The following is a 16,934-nucleotide window of genomic DNA, read 5'->3' as shown; positions in this document are numbered from 1 at the left end:
TACCACCAAGCCTGCTCAGGGATACCCTTAGCAGTAGGGTTTGTAGGTAGGGTTCGACGGCTCTGGAACTCGATGGTGCAAGGAACACAAAGATTTAGACAGGTTTGGGCCGCGAGTTGCGTAATACCCTACGTCCTGTGTGGTGGCTTGTATTGCCTTAGGTGTAGATGTCTTTCGAGGGGGTCCCTGCCCACCCTTATATATCCGGGAGGACAGGGTTATATGGAAAGTCCTAGCCGAGTACAGTTGGAGTCCTACAACACGATCGGGTAATTTCCTTGTACTGCAGCTAGTACTACGCCTATTCGGATAGTTACAAAAGAGGTAAGGTACATCCATGAGCTATCCCTTACTCTAGAACATTCTATGTCTTTGAGCAGTCCCGCTGTCCCGGGTCTGACAGCGGGCAAGCACCTCCACATTGACGCCGATGGCGGGGCGACGCTGACGGCGGACGAGCTGTCCTCCTCCTGCTGGGCGGCGGTCCTGCGTGCACGGGCACGGATGCCAGGCGGGCACCCGACGCGGCATGGCGGGACACACACGGCGGCGGCGGGCGGCCACCGCAGCAGCTCCACCCATCGATGGGCCTGGCGGGCCCATGGACGGGCTCGCCAGGCTTGTCCATGGATTTTTTTTATTGTATTTATTTTGATTTACCAAGACGGGTACCAAACGGTCTCGGAAAGTATGTCATTTACTGTAACATTAGGTCCGAGCTGGTTGGGGTTGCTCGCCTGGAGAATCTTTTCTAACCGTCTCCATTAAGTTTATTGCAGTAGTGCTTTCGGCTCCTGTGTTACAAGTCAAGTTGCTCTCTGTCCACCACGTTGAGGTCATTCATGTATGCATTTCCCGGCAATCACTACCGATTATCTTGTCCTCCTCTACACACATAAAAGAGTAGATCTAGACAATTAGACATCTAGTCTTCTTTTTTTTACGGAAAAGATATTTAGTCATCTTATATCATGTCAATTAGAATTTTTAGAATACTCAAATATGATGACATTCCATTGAGATCGCGATGTACAAATACCTAATCATGAATTAATCTAATTCATTTAGTACATGAGTTGGTAGAATTGATGCATTGCATTCTTTTAGTAGAATTTATGAATTATGAAAAGAAGGGGAGAAATTATATCTCTTTTTTAAATGTGCATCAATACTATTTAAGATGTTATGAGATATTTTAAGTATATTATCATACTTTTAGTTATTTTATATTTATATATATCGAATTGTTAGACAAATTTATAGTTGCTTATATGGAGTCGTTCCATAAATTATACTGAAATATATTAGTAACATTTGTGTGGCTTACCCTATGTTAAAATCCTAGATCGGGCACTGATCCAAATGGACGTGATTAAATAAAATAGTTGCAACCGACTCCTAATTTTCGTTTGAGGCCCTGAACGAGCCTGTATATGAGAGGAACTGTTGAAGTATAAGTGCATGTAACTCAATATGAACGAAGGCAACTCAAAATGAATGGCGGCCTGCTAGGGTTTACCAGGGCGGCGAAGAAAGGAATTGGTTTTTTGACGACTCCTAGATTCTATTCAGAACGAATATATTTCGAGAGCCCTAAGGATAAATACTACTACTAGCTTACAATTGGCAGTGTGTTTTCTTGCGCTCACAATTCACTAAGCAGCGGATTAATTTATCGTTTGGAAAATATGATTTCTGTCAAATGTCTTTAGCAATATGAGCCCAGCCCAAAGCTGATTCAATTATTCCTCACCGTTCCAAACGAAACAAATATCTTTAGCAAACAGAATGCGCTCCTTTCTGCACGACAAATCAACCATCAGAACTCCGCGACATACCCAGAAAAGCAGCACAGAAATGGTAACAGCTAAAGCTAGAAGTAACCCGTAATTGCTCTTGAAGCACAGAAATGCAAGAATGCAACTACAAATCTACATGCTCCTGATTGGCCAGCTGATACAGATTCATTGAGACAGATACATCTTTCCCTCTCCTTTAGGGAGTCATAACTCATAAGCTTTGCGTAATTGTAATATTCCTCTTAACACATACTACTAAGGCTAGGCTACCAAAACAATGTTGCCAAATCACGTTCCAGTTCCTCATTGCTGGACGAAATCTTTCAGCTTCCTCATCCACCGGATATACTCCTGGGCCTGCTTGGTCACCATGTAGTCGTGCATGTAGTTGGTAGCTGACAGCGTGATCCCCCGTTGCTCCAGGTACTTAAACAGGCCTTTCTGCACATTCACAGGGAGCTCTCTGCAACAGAAACGAACCAGTAATGACTGCATTAAGAGGTAGCATTTCATTATTTGTAAAGCCGAAAACAGAACGCGGAAACTGCTATTGCTTACGTGAATTCAGGGCCCTCGTATGGGAACTTCTCTTCTCCATCATCATCTGCTTTCTCTACTATCAGCATATCATCAATGATGATCTCCTCACGGAAGGCTGTGCAGGTGAACTCAAGCTTCGGGCCAGAGGCTTTGGAGACTACAACCTTTAAAGAAATGCTACTATCTCCGGCACTCTCATCTTCTTCTTCTTCATCATCATCCTTGCCAGCACTCTCACCATCGCCCTCACCATCCTCATCATCAAACTCAGGACCCCCTTCTAAATTAGGCACGCTGACAACGACCTCAATCTTCTCATCCTTGTAGCCCCTTTTCAAAATAACCACACTCATTCCATCTTCATCAAGGATCTCAAAAGGGAAGTTGTCTGGAACAGGTTCCTGTCAACATAAGGATAAATGAATACAGGCATACAGCTACAGCTAAAAAGCTTGAACACTTGCAAAACATGGGACTGGTGTCGTAACAGAATTCAAACTTTATGCTACATTTTAAATCTTGCAGAAAGTAATATCTGCTTAAAGTCTTTTCAGAAGTGTGCATGACCAGATAATCAGTCAACCTCAATATCAGTTTGAACATTGCTCTCACGTGGAGCCTCAAGGTAGTTCAAAACTTGAAACCAAATAAACCCTCAACAAACTCAATCATTGGTCCCACTAATTTAAGGTCATACTCCCCTAAAATCATTAGAATGACTGGATGATTTGACATCAGCTGAATTATTGCAGGCTTCAAGCTGGTCAGAAGAAAAGCTTCATTGTGGATATTATTATTAAAAAAAGTGGTAACATGAAACCAAGTTAACCTGTAATTCATATGAAAGGTTATTACAGAACATACACACAAAGAAGTACCACCAGCATGCTTTATTGGTTATATGTATATATGCATGAAGCAGGCAGCAGACACAAGGAAGAAATACCTAGATGAGAGGCGTCAAGAAAAAAACAAGAAATGGTTTATATAATTAGACTAAGAAATGGTTTATGTAATTAGACTTCCACAGATATTCAGGTGAACATCTGAGAAAAACGAATTCAAGAAAGTAAACAATTTGGATAATCTGACGGGGCAGTGAAGAGCAGATGCAACGAACAAAGCAGCTCTCTAAATAACAACTCATATCGCAAATCTTTAGTATAGTATGACCTCTCGCAGAATATAAAAACATAACTACAGAATTTTGATGCCACATTGTGAAATGATATCCATGTAGAATATGAACTGGTTCAATCCACAACCAACAAGTGCAAGGAATCACTAACACATCCTTTTGGGAGATAAGCCTGCTCAATTTCTACCATAATTAATCGACGATCAAACTCTCTGTGTAAAGCAAATCCTTTATGCGAACTAGCATTAAGTGGTAAAAAGCAATGGGGATTATTTTTCACTGTGCGTGTGAATTAAGCTCTTCCTCCTAACATGGCAAACTATCGACGTCAAACTAGTGGTAAATCAGCGACTAGAGTTCAGTACTCCTGTTAGTTTCTACCTATCAGTCAGCAGTAAACTCTTACTACCTATCATTCACACAGACAGGACTAGAACAATAGAACTTGACAAAATTTCAGGAAAACAATAACAGGCTCCCTCTCTGTGGAGGCGCTTCTTTAGTCGCGCAATCCCAGTACGTCAACGAGGTTACTACATCCTATCGCTAAACATAGTACGCAATTGGATCGGAACCGAATGATTCAGCTGCAAACGTGGGTAACACGAGGGAGTCACCTGCTCGTCACTGTCGAGGTACTCCTGCGCCTCCCTGATCTCGACGTCGAGGGCGCCGGGGAGGTTCCCAGCGCCGGACCCCTTCTTCTTCTTGCCCTTGACCTTGCTCTCCATCACCACCTCCACCGGCACCGACTTGGCGCCCTTCGCCGCGTGCAGCGGGGCCAGGAGGGTCCGCCGGGGCTGCGGGCAGGCGCATACGCCGGCGCTGGCGCGTCCGGTGGACGGGACGGAGACGAGGAGGGTGGCGGAGGCGGAGGCGGAGACGAAGGCCATAGCGGAGTGGAGGTGAGCGGCGGAGGGGATAAGGCGAGGAAGGAAGAGGGGGTTTGCTTGGGTTTTGGATTGGGGCGGCTTTATTACTGCATAGGCGCAGGCGGCGGGGTGTATGGCCCACACGTCAGCGACAGTTGAGGCCCTTTCTTCGGCCGCTCTTCGCGTTTGTCCGATTGCAATTGCTTTCGCGTGCGCTGATGAATTTTTTGGTAGAAAAACACTGGAACGCTGCATTTGGGAAGGCGAATTTGCGACGAATTGTTCGAGAAACTGAATAATTCCCGCACAATCATAGTGAAAATTCGCCTTTTCAAGTTGAGCTTTTTCAGTCCTAAAAGGAAATTATTTGGTTCGTCGAAGTTTTTAGGCGAGCCAAACAATGGTAGTAGTTGGAAAAGATGGCATGTTTTGTTTTTTTTTCCGGTTTCCTTTTTTCCTTGAATTGGTGCTACCTGCTAACAGCTCCGACCAAGCACGATCATGCTCCTTTTGCTTTTTCAAATGACATGTTCTGAACTTTCTGATGAAGCCGCAGCCCTTGTTTGGCATTCTACAAATTCTAGCGCGCACGTTTTCTAAAAAGAAAATCTCACGTGCATAATGTACTCGGCTCAAAAAAACATGCATAATGTACTAAATGAAGTCTATTTGCAAAACTTTTTTTAGTGATGTGTATAACTTTTCGCAATGAATCTAATGACGGTAATTAATTGATTATTTGCTACAGTGATGCTACAGTATCCATCCTCTAGTCGCGTGGTCAAAGACCTCATTAGATTCTTCAAAGTCACTAGCGCGGGGTTCTGAAGTTGATTTTGTAAACTGTCTTTGTTTGACACCGTAATTAGTGGTCAAATGTTACTATTTTTAGCATTGCCTAGCATGCCAAACAAGGCCATAGGACGTATTGAATTGCAAAGCAAGGAACGAGGAATAAAGACAGAAAAAAAAGGAGTATTGAATTGCAAAGCAAGGAACGAGGAATAAAGACAGAGATAAAAAGGAGTAGGCCTCGAGGCCAAGGAGCAGCAAAGAGGTCATGCACCAACTGGACAAGAACATCACAGCGCCTTGGCACCAAAATCACAAACATGTATACATCAGATAATCAGTAGCAGCTTTCACATTTCGCCGTGTCTGAGCGCCTGCAATTTGGCGAGCTCCAGACTGATCACGTATATACAACGGCGGAGGCAGAGGATCCTCCTTTATTCCAAGAAGCCAAGGGAAGGAAGAACAAAGGCTATTCCAAGAAGCAGCAGCCAAGAGCCCAAGAGAGAACGAGAATCAACGAAGACTCACAAACTCACACACGGAAGAATTCTTCTTCTTCCTCCTTGCACGCCTCGTATCGTGTCTCGCAGCATGTCGCGCCCAAGCGACGACGACGACCCCATCGGCCCGGCTCACCCGCGGTCGTAGTAGCCCCGGCCCGTGGAGGAGAGGAAGGCCGGGGCGCCGGCGAGGCGGACGTAGTAGGGGGCGAGGGGCGACTCCGGCGGCGACTCGTTGCGGAAGGGGTTGCCGAGGGGCGTCTCCCCGCCGCTGGCGAGGTGGAGGATGGCCCGGTACAGGAACGGCAGCAGGCCCTCCATGGACGGACGGCTCCTCTCCCTCTCCCTCTGCTCACCAAGCGAAAAGCTCCGGAAGGGCAAGCCAACAACTCCTGCTCTCTCTGTTCGTGAGAGGTGCAGGAAAGGGGGTTTATAAAGGCGATTAGCGAGACAAAGATGTGCTCCCAGCTTTGACTAATCAATTCCACCGGAAGTTAGTGGGGAACAACCGAACAACTGGATTAGCCAGGCCGCCAATGCAAGCTGGGCAGGGGAAATGGTCAGTGAGAGGATGGCCCCTAGCAGCCACATCAACTGGGCGGGGAGAGGAGAGGGAGAGGATAATGTGCCTGGGCTGGACGAAGGTGATGTGTGAGTCGCATGCCCGCGGCGTGGAGGTCACAGCACAGGCCAGGAAACTGATATTTATCAGGGAGGAAGATGCCAGCCACAGACACAGAAAGGAGTAGTTTATAGTCTGTGCAGGCGCTGCAGCTTGGAAGTTGGAATATTGGTTGACGGAACAAGTCAGTGGGTGGGTGCAAAATGATTTTCGTGGTGCCTGGTGTCTGCTGGTGGAAATAAGCTGGTGTGCTCTGGATTTCTGATTCTGGTCTGGGGGAGGGGAGGAAGAACAATCCATTGCTCCGCATAAAAGATGACCTCAATGGGCTTGTGCTTGAAGAAACTGGAGGGCCACAAAAGATGTATAATCTATGATGAATATCAAGGCATACATGCAGGTTGGGGACAAGTTACGTGACGTTAGGACAAAATATAGTGATGTTTGTTATGCTTTCCGGCGGGGCTTGTTTGGTGAAGCTTGCGATTGGGACTTCAACTAAAACCTTATCATTGGGCCGATGAATAGAGATCTAATAATCAGAAGTTTGGTAGACCATCTTTCTCAGGTATCAGAACAGGAAGAATGGGTCGGCTTGAAGCATCATCCAACTTACTGAAAACGACATACTACTATTTATTAGGTGCGGACAAAGGGAGGGCCAGGGATCAAATTGCTTCTCTTGGATTGGATCATAAGCTTACATGTGAAACCGTCCAGACAACCAACACACCTAGAAAAACAGGGTACAACAGTGTGAAGTTCTTACGTATATATCATCGGCGCTTCAATTCGTGATCCTTGATGACACATAATTTAATTACCACAATGAATTTCTAGTATCAAGTGGTAAAGCCTCTCTCTCTACATAAGCTACCTATAGCTGAAGGCTGGCTATTTCGTGCGACTGGTTCCTCCGCATGAAAGATGAGCGAGTCAACAAGGGGGTAAGCAAAGAGGTTGCTTACAAAACTGGTGCGGCCATGATCCATGGTGCTGTGGACGGGCATCACCTCAACAAGCACAATCCTACGTACTAAGGTGGAAGATCTGGCAATCTGGTTTGTATTCATTCTTGGATGTAGCCTCTTCAAACTTCTTCAATGGTCCTTTGTTCTCTGTCAAGCCAGTCTGGACAAAGTATCTAGTCCACCATGAAGAACTCCGCAATTTCGCCTGCAAACAGACCGGATAGATTTTGTCAGTAAAGGAATCTGCTCCGATAGTCATGAAAAAGTCTTCACTGACAAACTATCTAGCCTTCAGTAAAGTACAGTACTATATTCCACTATTGATGTGGAAACTTGGATTAGACAGCAAAACAGCCAAACCAACAGTCTCCAAACAAGACTGGCCATCAATAACACCGACAGGACATCCTATTAGGATGCGGAATCAACAGGTTCTGAACAATAAAATGGCCAAATCAACATCAAAGATTCTGAACAAGATAAAATGGCCAAATCAACAGGTTCTGAACAAGATCGATCATCAATATTCAGTAACAGTAATGGACTGACAGACTTGGCAATAGGTAGCATGCGTCTCAAATTACGGCATAACAAAACATTAGTCAAGATATAAGATCCAAATTAATTCTGCAACATCAAAGATCCGGACGAAAATATGCCCACACAAGCAATATCATTAGAGCACCAAGCAGAGCAGCAACTTTTTAGACCATCAGCAATTCTGTGTAATTAATCCTACAATGTTTTTCATTATGAACAGGAAATGCGTACAACAATACGTTTGGCTCAGTAAAAGCAGACATCTTGTAGTTAAATCATATGCAAAACAAATCTGTATGCAATCAACAGTACATACCGGTCTCCCAAATTTTGGTAGTTCTGAAACCTTATGTTTCTGCTGACCTGGATTGCCTGAAATAAAGAAATGAAACAAACACTACTTAGAAAATCTATGCCATCCACAGACACAAAATATGCATGCATTGCTATCTCCAAAAGCTATGTTCAAATATTTAAAAAATTATACAAGAAATATTACAGGAGTACAACAGTGGGGCCTAGGCGGACATCACTTGCAAGTTGCCAACCATGATTGACTCAACACTCAAAAACGAGACTAGAGCTGTTTGAACATCAAAGTTTCAGCTCCAGTACCCACCCCAGGAGTTCAATCATGTACCTGCTACAGAGACCTAACACTAATCCTTAAAAGTTCATACCACTTTGACCTCCAAGATGCCGGGGCGAAGCTAGAGCTGAATCGAGGGGGGATGCCTTGTCTATGGTTCTGCTGGTAGCTCTCTAATTTATAAGGTCAAAATTTGATAATTAGCATTGAGTTTCCATTTCGGCGTGGGTGCCCGGGCACCCGGCGGAGCCAACGTAGCTCCGCCCCCGCCAAGATGTATTATCATCTGGTGTTGCACTAGCACCAGATTTACATTGGTTACATTAGGATACAAACACATACTACCTTAAAAGTTCATCCTTCAGATTTTTTTGTTGTGTCCATTTGGTAAAGATAATATAACTACCCAAAGAAACAACTAAGGTACCTGCATTTCTTAATAGAAAGATGTGGAAAAAGAATGGCAGATTGAACATTATTCTACAAGAAAAATTCAAATAAAAAATTCTTATCTTCGAATGTAACAGCCACCTAATGAAAGATAAATAATCAGTAGTATGCGATACTTGCAGAGACTGAAGGACAAGGAGTTTGTTTGATCACTTCTATAGAAAAGAAAGGATTCTTATACCATGAAAAAGTACATCTATAGGCATGTGCAGAGACTGAAGGACAAGGAGTTTGTTTGATCACTTCTATAGAAAAGAAAGGATTCTTATACCATGAAAAAGTACATCTATAGGCATGTGTATGTCAAATATAAGTTCTCTCAACAATAACAGGCAGTAAATGTTTCAAGAAGTACATACCAGCAAATATAACAAGGCCATCGGTGGAAACCCTCGCCAAGTCTGGAAGTGTTTTGTTCAGATATCTTGGGGTCAGATAATCTAAAGCATCTGACACGACAACAAGATTGAAAGAATTTGGGCGGTATGGAAGGGGGAACTTAATATCAGACATGCGGACAAAGCCCTTGCGCACAAGGCTTTTGCAACTACTGTCAGTATCCTCCAAATCATAAGGCTCCACTCCCCAAGCTTCAACCTTTCCTTCTTTCAACAAGTTAGAAACTACTGCACAACTATCTGGGCCTACATGGAGCACTTTTTGCATCGCACTGCCATATGCCTTTTTAAGATAAGGAAGCGCCCGCATAACTTCTGATGTGCAAGAGCCTGGGTGCAGACGTAAACAAAAATTCAGAGATAAATAGGAGGATAAAACTCCCACAATAGTAATTCCGGAAGCTAAAACACAAAGATGTCCAAGACAACGAAACAATAAAAATTCAACTGTTCACTGTATTATTGGCAATTTTATTTTATCTAGCTGGTCTGTATCAACCTCATAATGATTAATGCCATCGTGTACCCTAACTTACAGGGTTTGCAATTGGCATATCCAGGTCCGAGCAAACGGTAGTTAGATTAATCAATAATAGAAAAATGTTTTGTTGTCCTACCAAGAAAGACGACCAAAGTATAGTCATATGGTATAGTTCCAGTGTTCAATGGGAAAAATCGTCAATTTACCATGTGCCCATAATTGATCATAAGTTCCTAGCATTTGGAACATGGAGGGAGTAAGATCTAGATATAGGTCCTCCTGAGGAAAATGATTATAAGGAGTCGGCATAGGAATGTGTCTGAGATACTTCGAGGTTGCCGCACAACTAGAAATGATAAGCTTACAAGAACAAAGGCAAATAGAGGGTGTTGTGTGATTGCTGAAGAAGAAAACAGAATGAAGAAAAAATAGTTGAGCGCAAGAAGTGCACGTCATAATAGCAAAGCACAGCTTGAAGTCTGAGAGAACAAAATTAATTCCAAGCTGCAACTACAATGACATATCAGCATAGTACATTTAAGGAAGAAATCATAATTTTGCATTAGGATACTCAGAAATGACGGCAGTAATTGATGTAACTTGAGAAGGAGATGCAAAAGATAAATGTACCTTCGGACCTGCTCACAGCTTCTCTGCTTGTAACAGTTACACCTAGACATTGGGGAAAGAGTCAAACAAGAAGTACAAGGAATGAAGAAAAACTGATTGGTTTTATTTTAGTCTTTTGGAACAAAACCACAATAGAGACCGAAAATACTTTATTCATAATTCGGAGGTGCTAACTGAATGGCATATGACATAGTCACTCTGCTTTCTACATTGTGTGATAATACATATGCACTATCATTTCTCATAAACAATTAGCAACGGTGCATTGTAGGTGTGTGCCCACATTGAAATGAAGTGTTTACTTAAAAAACTAGTAATGAACTTAATTTGAAGTCACAAGCCATGCTCTTTCGCTGCTCTACAAATTAAGCAAGTCGAAGATTAAATTGAACAGGCCACAGGCCATGCTCCATCGCTAATTAGCATTTACAAACTTTCCAGAACCCAACATTAATCAGGGAAAACAAGTTAGTGAGCCTAACCGAGAGCCTTTAACCAACCTGAGCCACTGTTGAGGTAGGCGATGAGAAGAATGACGCCCTGCAGACGTGAGCAACTAGACCGTAAGCACCAAAGCAAATTCCAACCGACGGCATTAGCAATTACCAATTAGTGCACAGAACAGAGAGTAAATACCAGGACGACGAGGGCAATGGTGAGCACTGGCGGCGAGCGCGACTTGTGGTGGAACAGGCCGCCGACGGACGGCAGGCCCCCGTCCGACACCCGCCGGCTCGGGTTCACCGACCTCCTAGACATCCTCCTCGCCTCCCTCCCGAATCCGGTCAGCCAAGCTCCGTCTTCCCCTCGATGGCCTACGAGCACACACCACCGCGCGGATTAGCGGGAAACTCGGAATAGAAGGAACGACGAGAGCCCCCCACAATGGCGCGGACGAGAATCCACACGCACGCGGATGCATCCGCACTGCAGCCGGCGAGCCGGACCCACCCCCCGCGCCGGCCGCAGATCGGAACCCCTTGTGGCGCGAGGAGGACGCGGCGGCGGTACCTCGGTCAATGGCGGCGGCGGGCGGGGAAGGACGCGAGGGAGGAATCCGGCGCGCTAGGGTTGCCGGATTGGGGACGGATCTGAGGCGGGGAGGCCGGGACGAAGTGGGGCGGGGCGGAGTGGGGTGGGGGGAGGTGGGGCAGCGAGTGGGTGGCGATCCGGCGCGATAGGGAGGAGGGGCGCGGCACGAGCAGGGCGCGGGAATGGAAATTATGCTTCCGCTGAGGGAGCTCGCGGTCGCGGGGGAAGGGAGCGGCTCGTGGTGATCCCGGTGATGGCTGGCCGGAGGTATTGCTTTCTTTACAGTTTCAGATATTCGAGTTATTGGAAGGTGAGGTGGTGGGTGAGGCGAGGCCTTTACATATACATATAGAATGGTGAAGATCGGTGGTTTCATTAGTGTTGTGAGGAGAGTTTTCTGCCGAAGCAACGTCTGAGCAGGGACATCGACGACTTTGTGTGTGCAGCTTGTTAGTTTAGCTCATAGTGGAGGAGTTTAGGTGGCCACTTATATTCGAGCGGGTTGCGGCTTTGGCTGTGACACAGCGTTGATGACGACGGCGTAAGTTGCGGCAGTTTTTTTTGGCTCTTCTCCAAGGATGTGGTGGTGTAGTGTCTTTGTTGTATGTGTTGTTCACGTGTGTTTGTTTGTGTGTGGTGGCGTTTGCTTCGGCGTGTGATATACAATTGCTTCCTCTTCTTAAATGATACGGCAATGCTTCTGCCTTTAATTTCAAAAAAAAAAAGAGCGGCCGGCTGGCTATGTACGATGGTGGCAGATTAGGCACGCCATTAGCGACCGGGATCGGGGATTAGTGGGGCGCGGCCCGAATTCCGAGGACGTGGGCGGAGGAGATTTGGTTCGGGGATGTCTGTCGTTGGCGGCGCGTCGTGGGGTGCGTGACGCTGACCGGTGGGGCCACCTGGTCTTTTCTATTTCTGGTCTGGTCTGGTGGCCTGGCCCAGGTGGGTTCCGGCCCAACCCAACCCATCGTGCTTTGTACACTAGTCAAATAAGTCAGTGGTCGAATGGACACGAGTAATTTGCAGCTCTTTGTAAACCTGACATGGCATCATCGATGCAGAATTCAGTGTACCTAACACTAACACATTTGAAAACAAAAACTAAGCGACAGTTTGGATGGGCTCTCACAAAAAGGTCTCACCGGTGAAGCCGAAGCCGGTGAAGCAAATAAAAAATAAAAAAAATAGTTTCATCCGACTTCTAGTTCATTTTTTTAGAGTAACAGTTCCCGTTTTACTCAAAGAATGTTCACAAAGTGCAAGCATCTGCGTATTCTAAGCGCACCCGTTACTAGTTAGCAAAAAAGAACAAGGCATCACAAAACAGGAGTATATCAACATTAGAACGACAAGTCAAATAGTCTACTGGCTCCTCCTCCTGCATCTATAGTTCCAGTTCATTTTTACCCTGACTTACAAAACAGTTTCACGCTATAGTTCCTTGTTTCGCCAAACAGGTAAAGCTGAAGTCATGATAAGCCCTCCAAACAGACCCTAACATAGTTGAGTGCTTAATAATAGAAAAAAAAAGCACGGCTGCGTCAGCATGGCATTGTATAAAAGCTTCAGAACCTGCGTTGTCAATACATGATACGAAGTACATGGTCACTTTCACAGAATTACATCAAGTAACGCGGGCTTTATTTTCGTTGATTCTATGTAATTACCAGCAAATACTTGCAGCAGCATCTCTTCTCTATAACCCAATTTACAATCCTCGTGTGCTCTCGAAAATCGATAGGCATATGATTGATCAGTCGCTAAAATCAGTCTCAATGAGCCGCTAGCGCAGTAGCCTCGTCGGTCAGCTGCAGAACAGAGTCTCCTTTGTGGCGTTCCCAGTGGTTGAGTTCACTCTGATGGACAAGTGGTTGCACATTAGTAGGCACACAAACTGGTGGAATGACCATTAGTCCACGCATGTCTTTTTTTTTAAAAAAAAAAGAAGAGAGAAAAAAGTCCAGGCATGTCAACTGTTGGTGCACTGCATTCTTACCCATCAGCGATTTTGCACAGGTATTCCCGTTGGTCGTCTCGCAGTGGGACATCGGTAAAATCTGCAGGTTCATGAAACGGCTGGTTATTCAAGACTAGACCTAACGTTTGATCCTGTTAGAACTTTGGTGTAACTTTTCCTCATTTACGCATGGAATTCCCTATGAGAATTTGTTTTTACTTATACTGATGAGAATCTTTAGATCAGTGGAAATGCTCATATGGCGATGCTCTGCGTATGGGCTGGGACAGGAGATCAGTGTAAGAAATATTATCAAAAAGAGCACTTGCCTGCCCCAGTTATGTTAGCGCCTTTGAAAGAAGTGTTTCCTGTGACCAATGCCCCTTCCAAGTTGGCATTTGTTAAATTTGCCTGAAAAATGGAAGGAGACAAAAACCAATTGATGAGGTTGCTGTAACACCAATTCCTGTAAGCTAAGCACTAAACAGTTATTGGTCCGAAAACAGTTACTAGCTATTGCAATGTCTGACCATGCTGACAGGAGTTTGTTTAATGAATTATGAAAAGAACAAGCAAAGAGAGTGAGGATCCTGAACAAAATGATCACCAACATTGCACCTTTGATAAATTTGCCAGCGAGAAATCGGTGCCTCTAAGATCAGCATCAGAGAGATCAGCACCTGAATCAATGGGCAGACATACTCAGTAATTTACAACCATAACCAAATCATAAGCTGTACGATGAAGAAAATCTGGAATGTGCAGAGGTAGCAAGCAAATGCAGTACTACTTGTGAGGTCTGCATCGAAGAAGCTCGCGCCGAGCAGGTTCGCGCCCTTGAAGTTGGCCTGCCTCAGTATAGACTGCAGCAACAGAAGGCTAAGGATCACCACTCAAACAAGCATGCACAAAACAAGCATGCTAGTCTAGGCACAGAAATTCCGAAGCTTTCATGGATTTCTTCAAGCATGCGATGTAACAAAAAAAAATGTAAGGGCCAAAAAAAAAAAAAAAAAACAGGCCAGATGTGCAATCGCTGTACCGTCTTGAAGTCCTGCTTGACGAGGGTCTGGCCGCTGAAGTCCTTGCCGGTGAGGTCCTGCCCCCGCGTCACCTGCTTCCCGTACGGGCCTCCTCCCTGCGGCCACACGCGCGTGCGCTCCCCGTCAACACCCCTACCCTCAAATTCTTGCCAGAATTCGAACCAGGGCGACGAGAGGAGAGATGCTGACTATGAATGCGAGGGACGGGTCGGCGACGAGGAGCGAGGCGGCGACGAGGGCGGCGGCGCCGGCATTGGCGAGGTGGAAGTGCACGGAGGAGCGCGCAGGCGTCGCCGGCGGCGCGGCGCCGGCGAGGGCGGGCGGAGACGGAGCGAGCCTGAGGGCGCCCAGGATGTCCATGGCCGAGCTGCTCGTTTCTCCTTCCTTACGTGGCTCTGTGTTTACCCGTCTTATCTATTTGGCGGCCCTGCTTGCCCTGCCAGCCAATCGCACACACGCGCTCTACTCTGGTTTCTTTCAGTTTTTTGCTGGACAAAATCCTCTCTCTCTCTCTCTCTCTCTCTCTCTCTCTCTCTCTCTCTCTCTCTCTCTCTCTCTCTCTCTCTCTCTTTTGCGAGGAACAAAATCCTCTCACTTTAGTTTGAATCCGAGCACAAAAAAAGGGTAAATGAGCTACCTTTCGCTATTGAGGTGGTACAAAAGTTACCTAGTTAATTGTAAGGGGAAAACAACATGAGAATTTTCTATTTGACAATGGGAACAACAAAATCACAAGTCCCTCTTGCTGATTATGATTAAGATCGGAGCTGACAAGGAGGCATGGAGCAAAAAGAGAACGAGAATAAATACAAATTGCTAGCACTTGGCATAGGGTCAGTAAAACTCACTTGAATGCGGTATCATTGAACTAGACAAACAACAGGTGATAAAAAAACGAAAACAGATAAAGCACCTAAACGACAAGTAACCTTCACCAGACATATGCCAAATTCCATTAATTATACAAATGGAACCCAACCATACATATCCCTCAATCTCTTATAACCAAACCTGGTGCATTTTCCTGCACCAGGAGGTGGCCACGTACCGTGTGTTTGGTTGCGGGATCAGTGGGTTGGGTTGGCTCCAACTCTCATTTTGAGAACGGAGCCAACCCATCCATTGTTTGGTTGCAGATTTGATTTTAGGGATGGAGTCAACCCATCACATGTTTGGTTGAGAGAATTGGAATACGGGTTGGATGGCAACACTAACTCCGTTAGTGGGCCCCACATGTCAGACTCCTCTCTCTCCATCTCCTCTCTCTCCACTCGCCTCGTCCCGCCGCCGCCGGATCCACACGCGGCACCGGCCCGTCCCTCCGCCCCTCCACCGCCGCGGGCGAGCTCCGCCGCCGTCGCCGCCGGCCTCGGCTGCCACGGACGCGCTCCGCCCGCGGGGCAAGTAGGCCTAGGTCAGCGGCCTTTTCCGCCCGAGCTCGCCGGCCCCGCCCTCCTCCACCATCGCAGCCGGCCAACCCCGTCCGCCGCCCCAGCTGGCCGACCCCACGCGCCGCCGCCAGCAGATCCGCGCGCCACTCCTCCCGCCATGGCCTCCGCGCTCCAGCTGCGCGCCACCGCGCTCGCGTTCGCCTTTGCCGCCACCGCGCTTGAGGTCGCCGCTGCCGCGCTCGAGGTCGCCATGGCCGCCGCGCTCAAGCTCCGCGGTGCTGCGCTCCGCCTCGCCCTGCCCGCCGCGCTCGAGCTCCGCGGCGCCGCACTCGACCTCGCGAGCCAGGTGGTGGACGGCGAGGCCGGGAGGAGCGAGCCGAGCGGCGGGTTAGGCGAGACAGGGCGGAGGAGAGAGATGGGAGAAAGACGGCAGTCATGCGACCGTGAGAACGCGGAGCGGAGCAGACTCATCCACCAGATTTCGTGGGATGGAGCGGACCCGCATCTTCACCGAATATTCCCTTCTTGGGTTCGCTCCAACCCCTGCTACCTCCATCCAAACGCTCCAAAAAGGGGTCCAACCCCAAACAGACAGGTAGTCTATCGGCTGATCCGACGGCTAGGAACAGTTGGGGATGTAAATTTTGCAAAATAATTCCTCGAACTTTGGTGAAATTAATCTGCAGTCCAAGGATAGTAATTTTGCAAAAAAAATCCCTAAATTTTGTGAATGTCAATTTTACAGTTGATGGATGACAATTTTGCAAAAGAGTCCCGGACTTTGTGAATGTTAATATTATGAAATACCTATTGAACTTTAACGGATAGACACGCACTCTACTATGTCAATTTATAGAAAAACCCCCAAACTTTGATGAAACCAAAAAGACCCCTAAACTTTAACAAAGTCAACACGTACTCTATTGACGGTAATTTTGCGAAAAAACTCCATAAAATTTGGTGAAACCAATCTGCACTCCAAGAACATCAGATTCACAGAAAACTCGTATATCGGTGACGAGTTGAATCGCCTCGCTCATATTACATAGTGCATATACCACAGTATTGACACCTATGATGATTGCCACATACAAGCTTTCTTGCTTCGGACGCATGGACAATACATAGACATATTTCAACGGTCCACACCTCACACACATATATTTAAGAACCCAAATCAAAT

The 16,934-nt window shown here is 46.3% G+C and overlaps 3 protein-coding genes across 4 annotated transcripts; all 3 read right to left on the bottom strand.

Annotated features, from left to right (window-relative positions):
* Positions 1-1,861: 1,861 nt before the first annotated feature.
* On the bottom strand, positions 1,862-4,434 carry LOC120671958 (uncharacterized protein At2g39795, mitochondrial-like). Its single transcript, XM_039952237.1, has 3 exons — positions 4,095-4,434; positions 2,358-2,740; positions 1,862-2,262 (listed from the first exon to the last, which is right to left on the bottom strand). The coding sequence occupies exons 1-3, from the start codon at positions 4,368-4,370 to the stop codon at positions 2,103-2,105; spliced, it is 819 nt and encodes a 272-aa protein (XP_039808171.1). The 5' UTR covers positions 4,371-4,434; the 3' UTR covers positions 1,862-2,102.
* A 2,497-nt stretch (positions 4,435-6,931) lies between these two features.
* Positions 6,932-11,672, bottom strand: LOC120671959 (probable pectin methylesterase CGR2). The gene is made up of 7 exons (XM_039952238.1): positions 11,337-11,672; positions 10,962-11,140; positions 10,826-10,865; positions 10,326-10,367; positions 9,176-9,544; positions 8,094-8,149; positions 6,932-7,442 (listed from the first exon to the last, which is right to left on the bottom strand). The coding sequence occupies exons 2-7, from the start codon at positions 11,082-11,084 to the stop codon at positions 7,296-7,298; spliced, it is 777 nt and encodes a 258-aa protein (XP_039808172.1). The 5' UTR covers positions 11,085-11,140; positions 11,337-11,672; the 3' UTR covers positions 6,932-7,295.
* A 1,209-nt stretch (positions 11,673-12,881) lies between these two features.
* On the bottom strand, positions 12,882-14,808 carry LOC120676240 (thylakoid lumenal 15 kDa protein 1, chloroplastic-like). Of its 2 annotated transcripts, none has more exons than XM_039957471.1 (7): positions 14,550-14,808; positions 14,360-14,455; positions 14,108-14,180; positions 13,936-13,997; positions 13,647-13,728; positions 13,357-13,417; positions 12,882-13,216 (listed from the first exon to the last, which is right to left on the bottom strand). In XM_039957471.1, exons 1-7 carry the CDS (start codon positions 14,718-14,720, stop codon positions 13,165-13,167), a joined length of 597 nt encoding a protein of 198 aa, XP_039813405.1. In that variant the 5' UTR covers positions 14,721-14,808; the 3' UTR covers positions 12,882-13,164. The 2 variants fall into 2 exon arrangements, with proteins under 2 accessions (XP_039813405.1, XP_039813404.1); XM_039957470.1 differs by having other exon boundaries at positions 14,105-14,180; positions 14,550-14,775.
* Between the last annotated feature and the right edge of the window lie 2,126 nt (positions 14,809-16,934).

The sequence above is a fragment of the Panicum virgatum genome, chromosome 5N, assembly GCF_016808335.1.
Source record: "Panicum virgatum strain AP13 chromosome 5N, P.virgatum_v5, whole genome shotgun sequence".
NCBI lineage: Eukaryota > Viridiplantae > Streptophyta > Magnoliopsida > Poales > Poaceae > Panicum > Panicum virgatum.
The sequence above is the reverse complement of the archived record's forward strand: the minus strand, read 5'-3'. Positions and strand labels throughout refer to the sequence as shown.

Excerpts from the sequence above, each read along its gene's own strand:
- LOC120671959 (XM_039952238.1), bottom strand. The coding sequence starts at position 11,084 with ATGTCTAGGAGGTCGGTGAACCCGAGCCGGCGGGTGTCGGACGGGGGC. Across the intron at positions 10,866-10,961 it reads CCATTGCCCTCGTCGTCCTG|GGCGTCATTCTTCTCATCGC; the intron begins GTATTTACTCTC and ends TCACGTCTGCAG. Across the intron at positions 10,368-10,825 it reads CTACCTCAACAGTGGCTCAG|GTGTAACTGTTACAAGCAGA; the intron begins GTTGGTTAAAGG and ends CCCAATGTCTAG.
- LOC120671958 (XM_039952237.1), bottom strand. The coding sequence starts at position 4,370 with ATGGCCTTCGTCTCCGCCTCCGCCTCCGCCACCCTCCTCGTCTCCGTC. Across the intron at positions 2,741-4,094 it reads ACCTCGACAGTGACGAGCAG|GAACCTGTTCCAGACAACTT; the intron begins GTGACTCCCTCG and ends TTATGTTGACAG. Across the intron at positions 2,263-2,357 it reads TACGAGGGCCCTGAATTCAC|AGAGCTCCCTGTGAATGTGC; the intron begins GTAAGCAATAGC and ends TTTCTGTTGCAG.
- LOC120676240 (XM_039957470.1), bottom strand. The coding sequence starts at position 14,720 with ATGGACATCCTGGGCGCCCTCAGGCTCGCTCCGTCTCCGCCCGCCCTC. Across the intron at positions 14,456-14,549 it reads ACCCGTCCCTCGCATTCATA|GGAGGAGGCCCGTACGGGAA; the intron begins GTCAGCATCTCT and ends GTGTGGCCGCAG. Across the intron at positions 13,729-13,935 it reads CGCTGGCAAATTTATCAAAG|GCAAATTTAACAAATGCCAA; the intron begins GTGCAATGTTGG and ends TCCATTTTTCAG.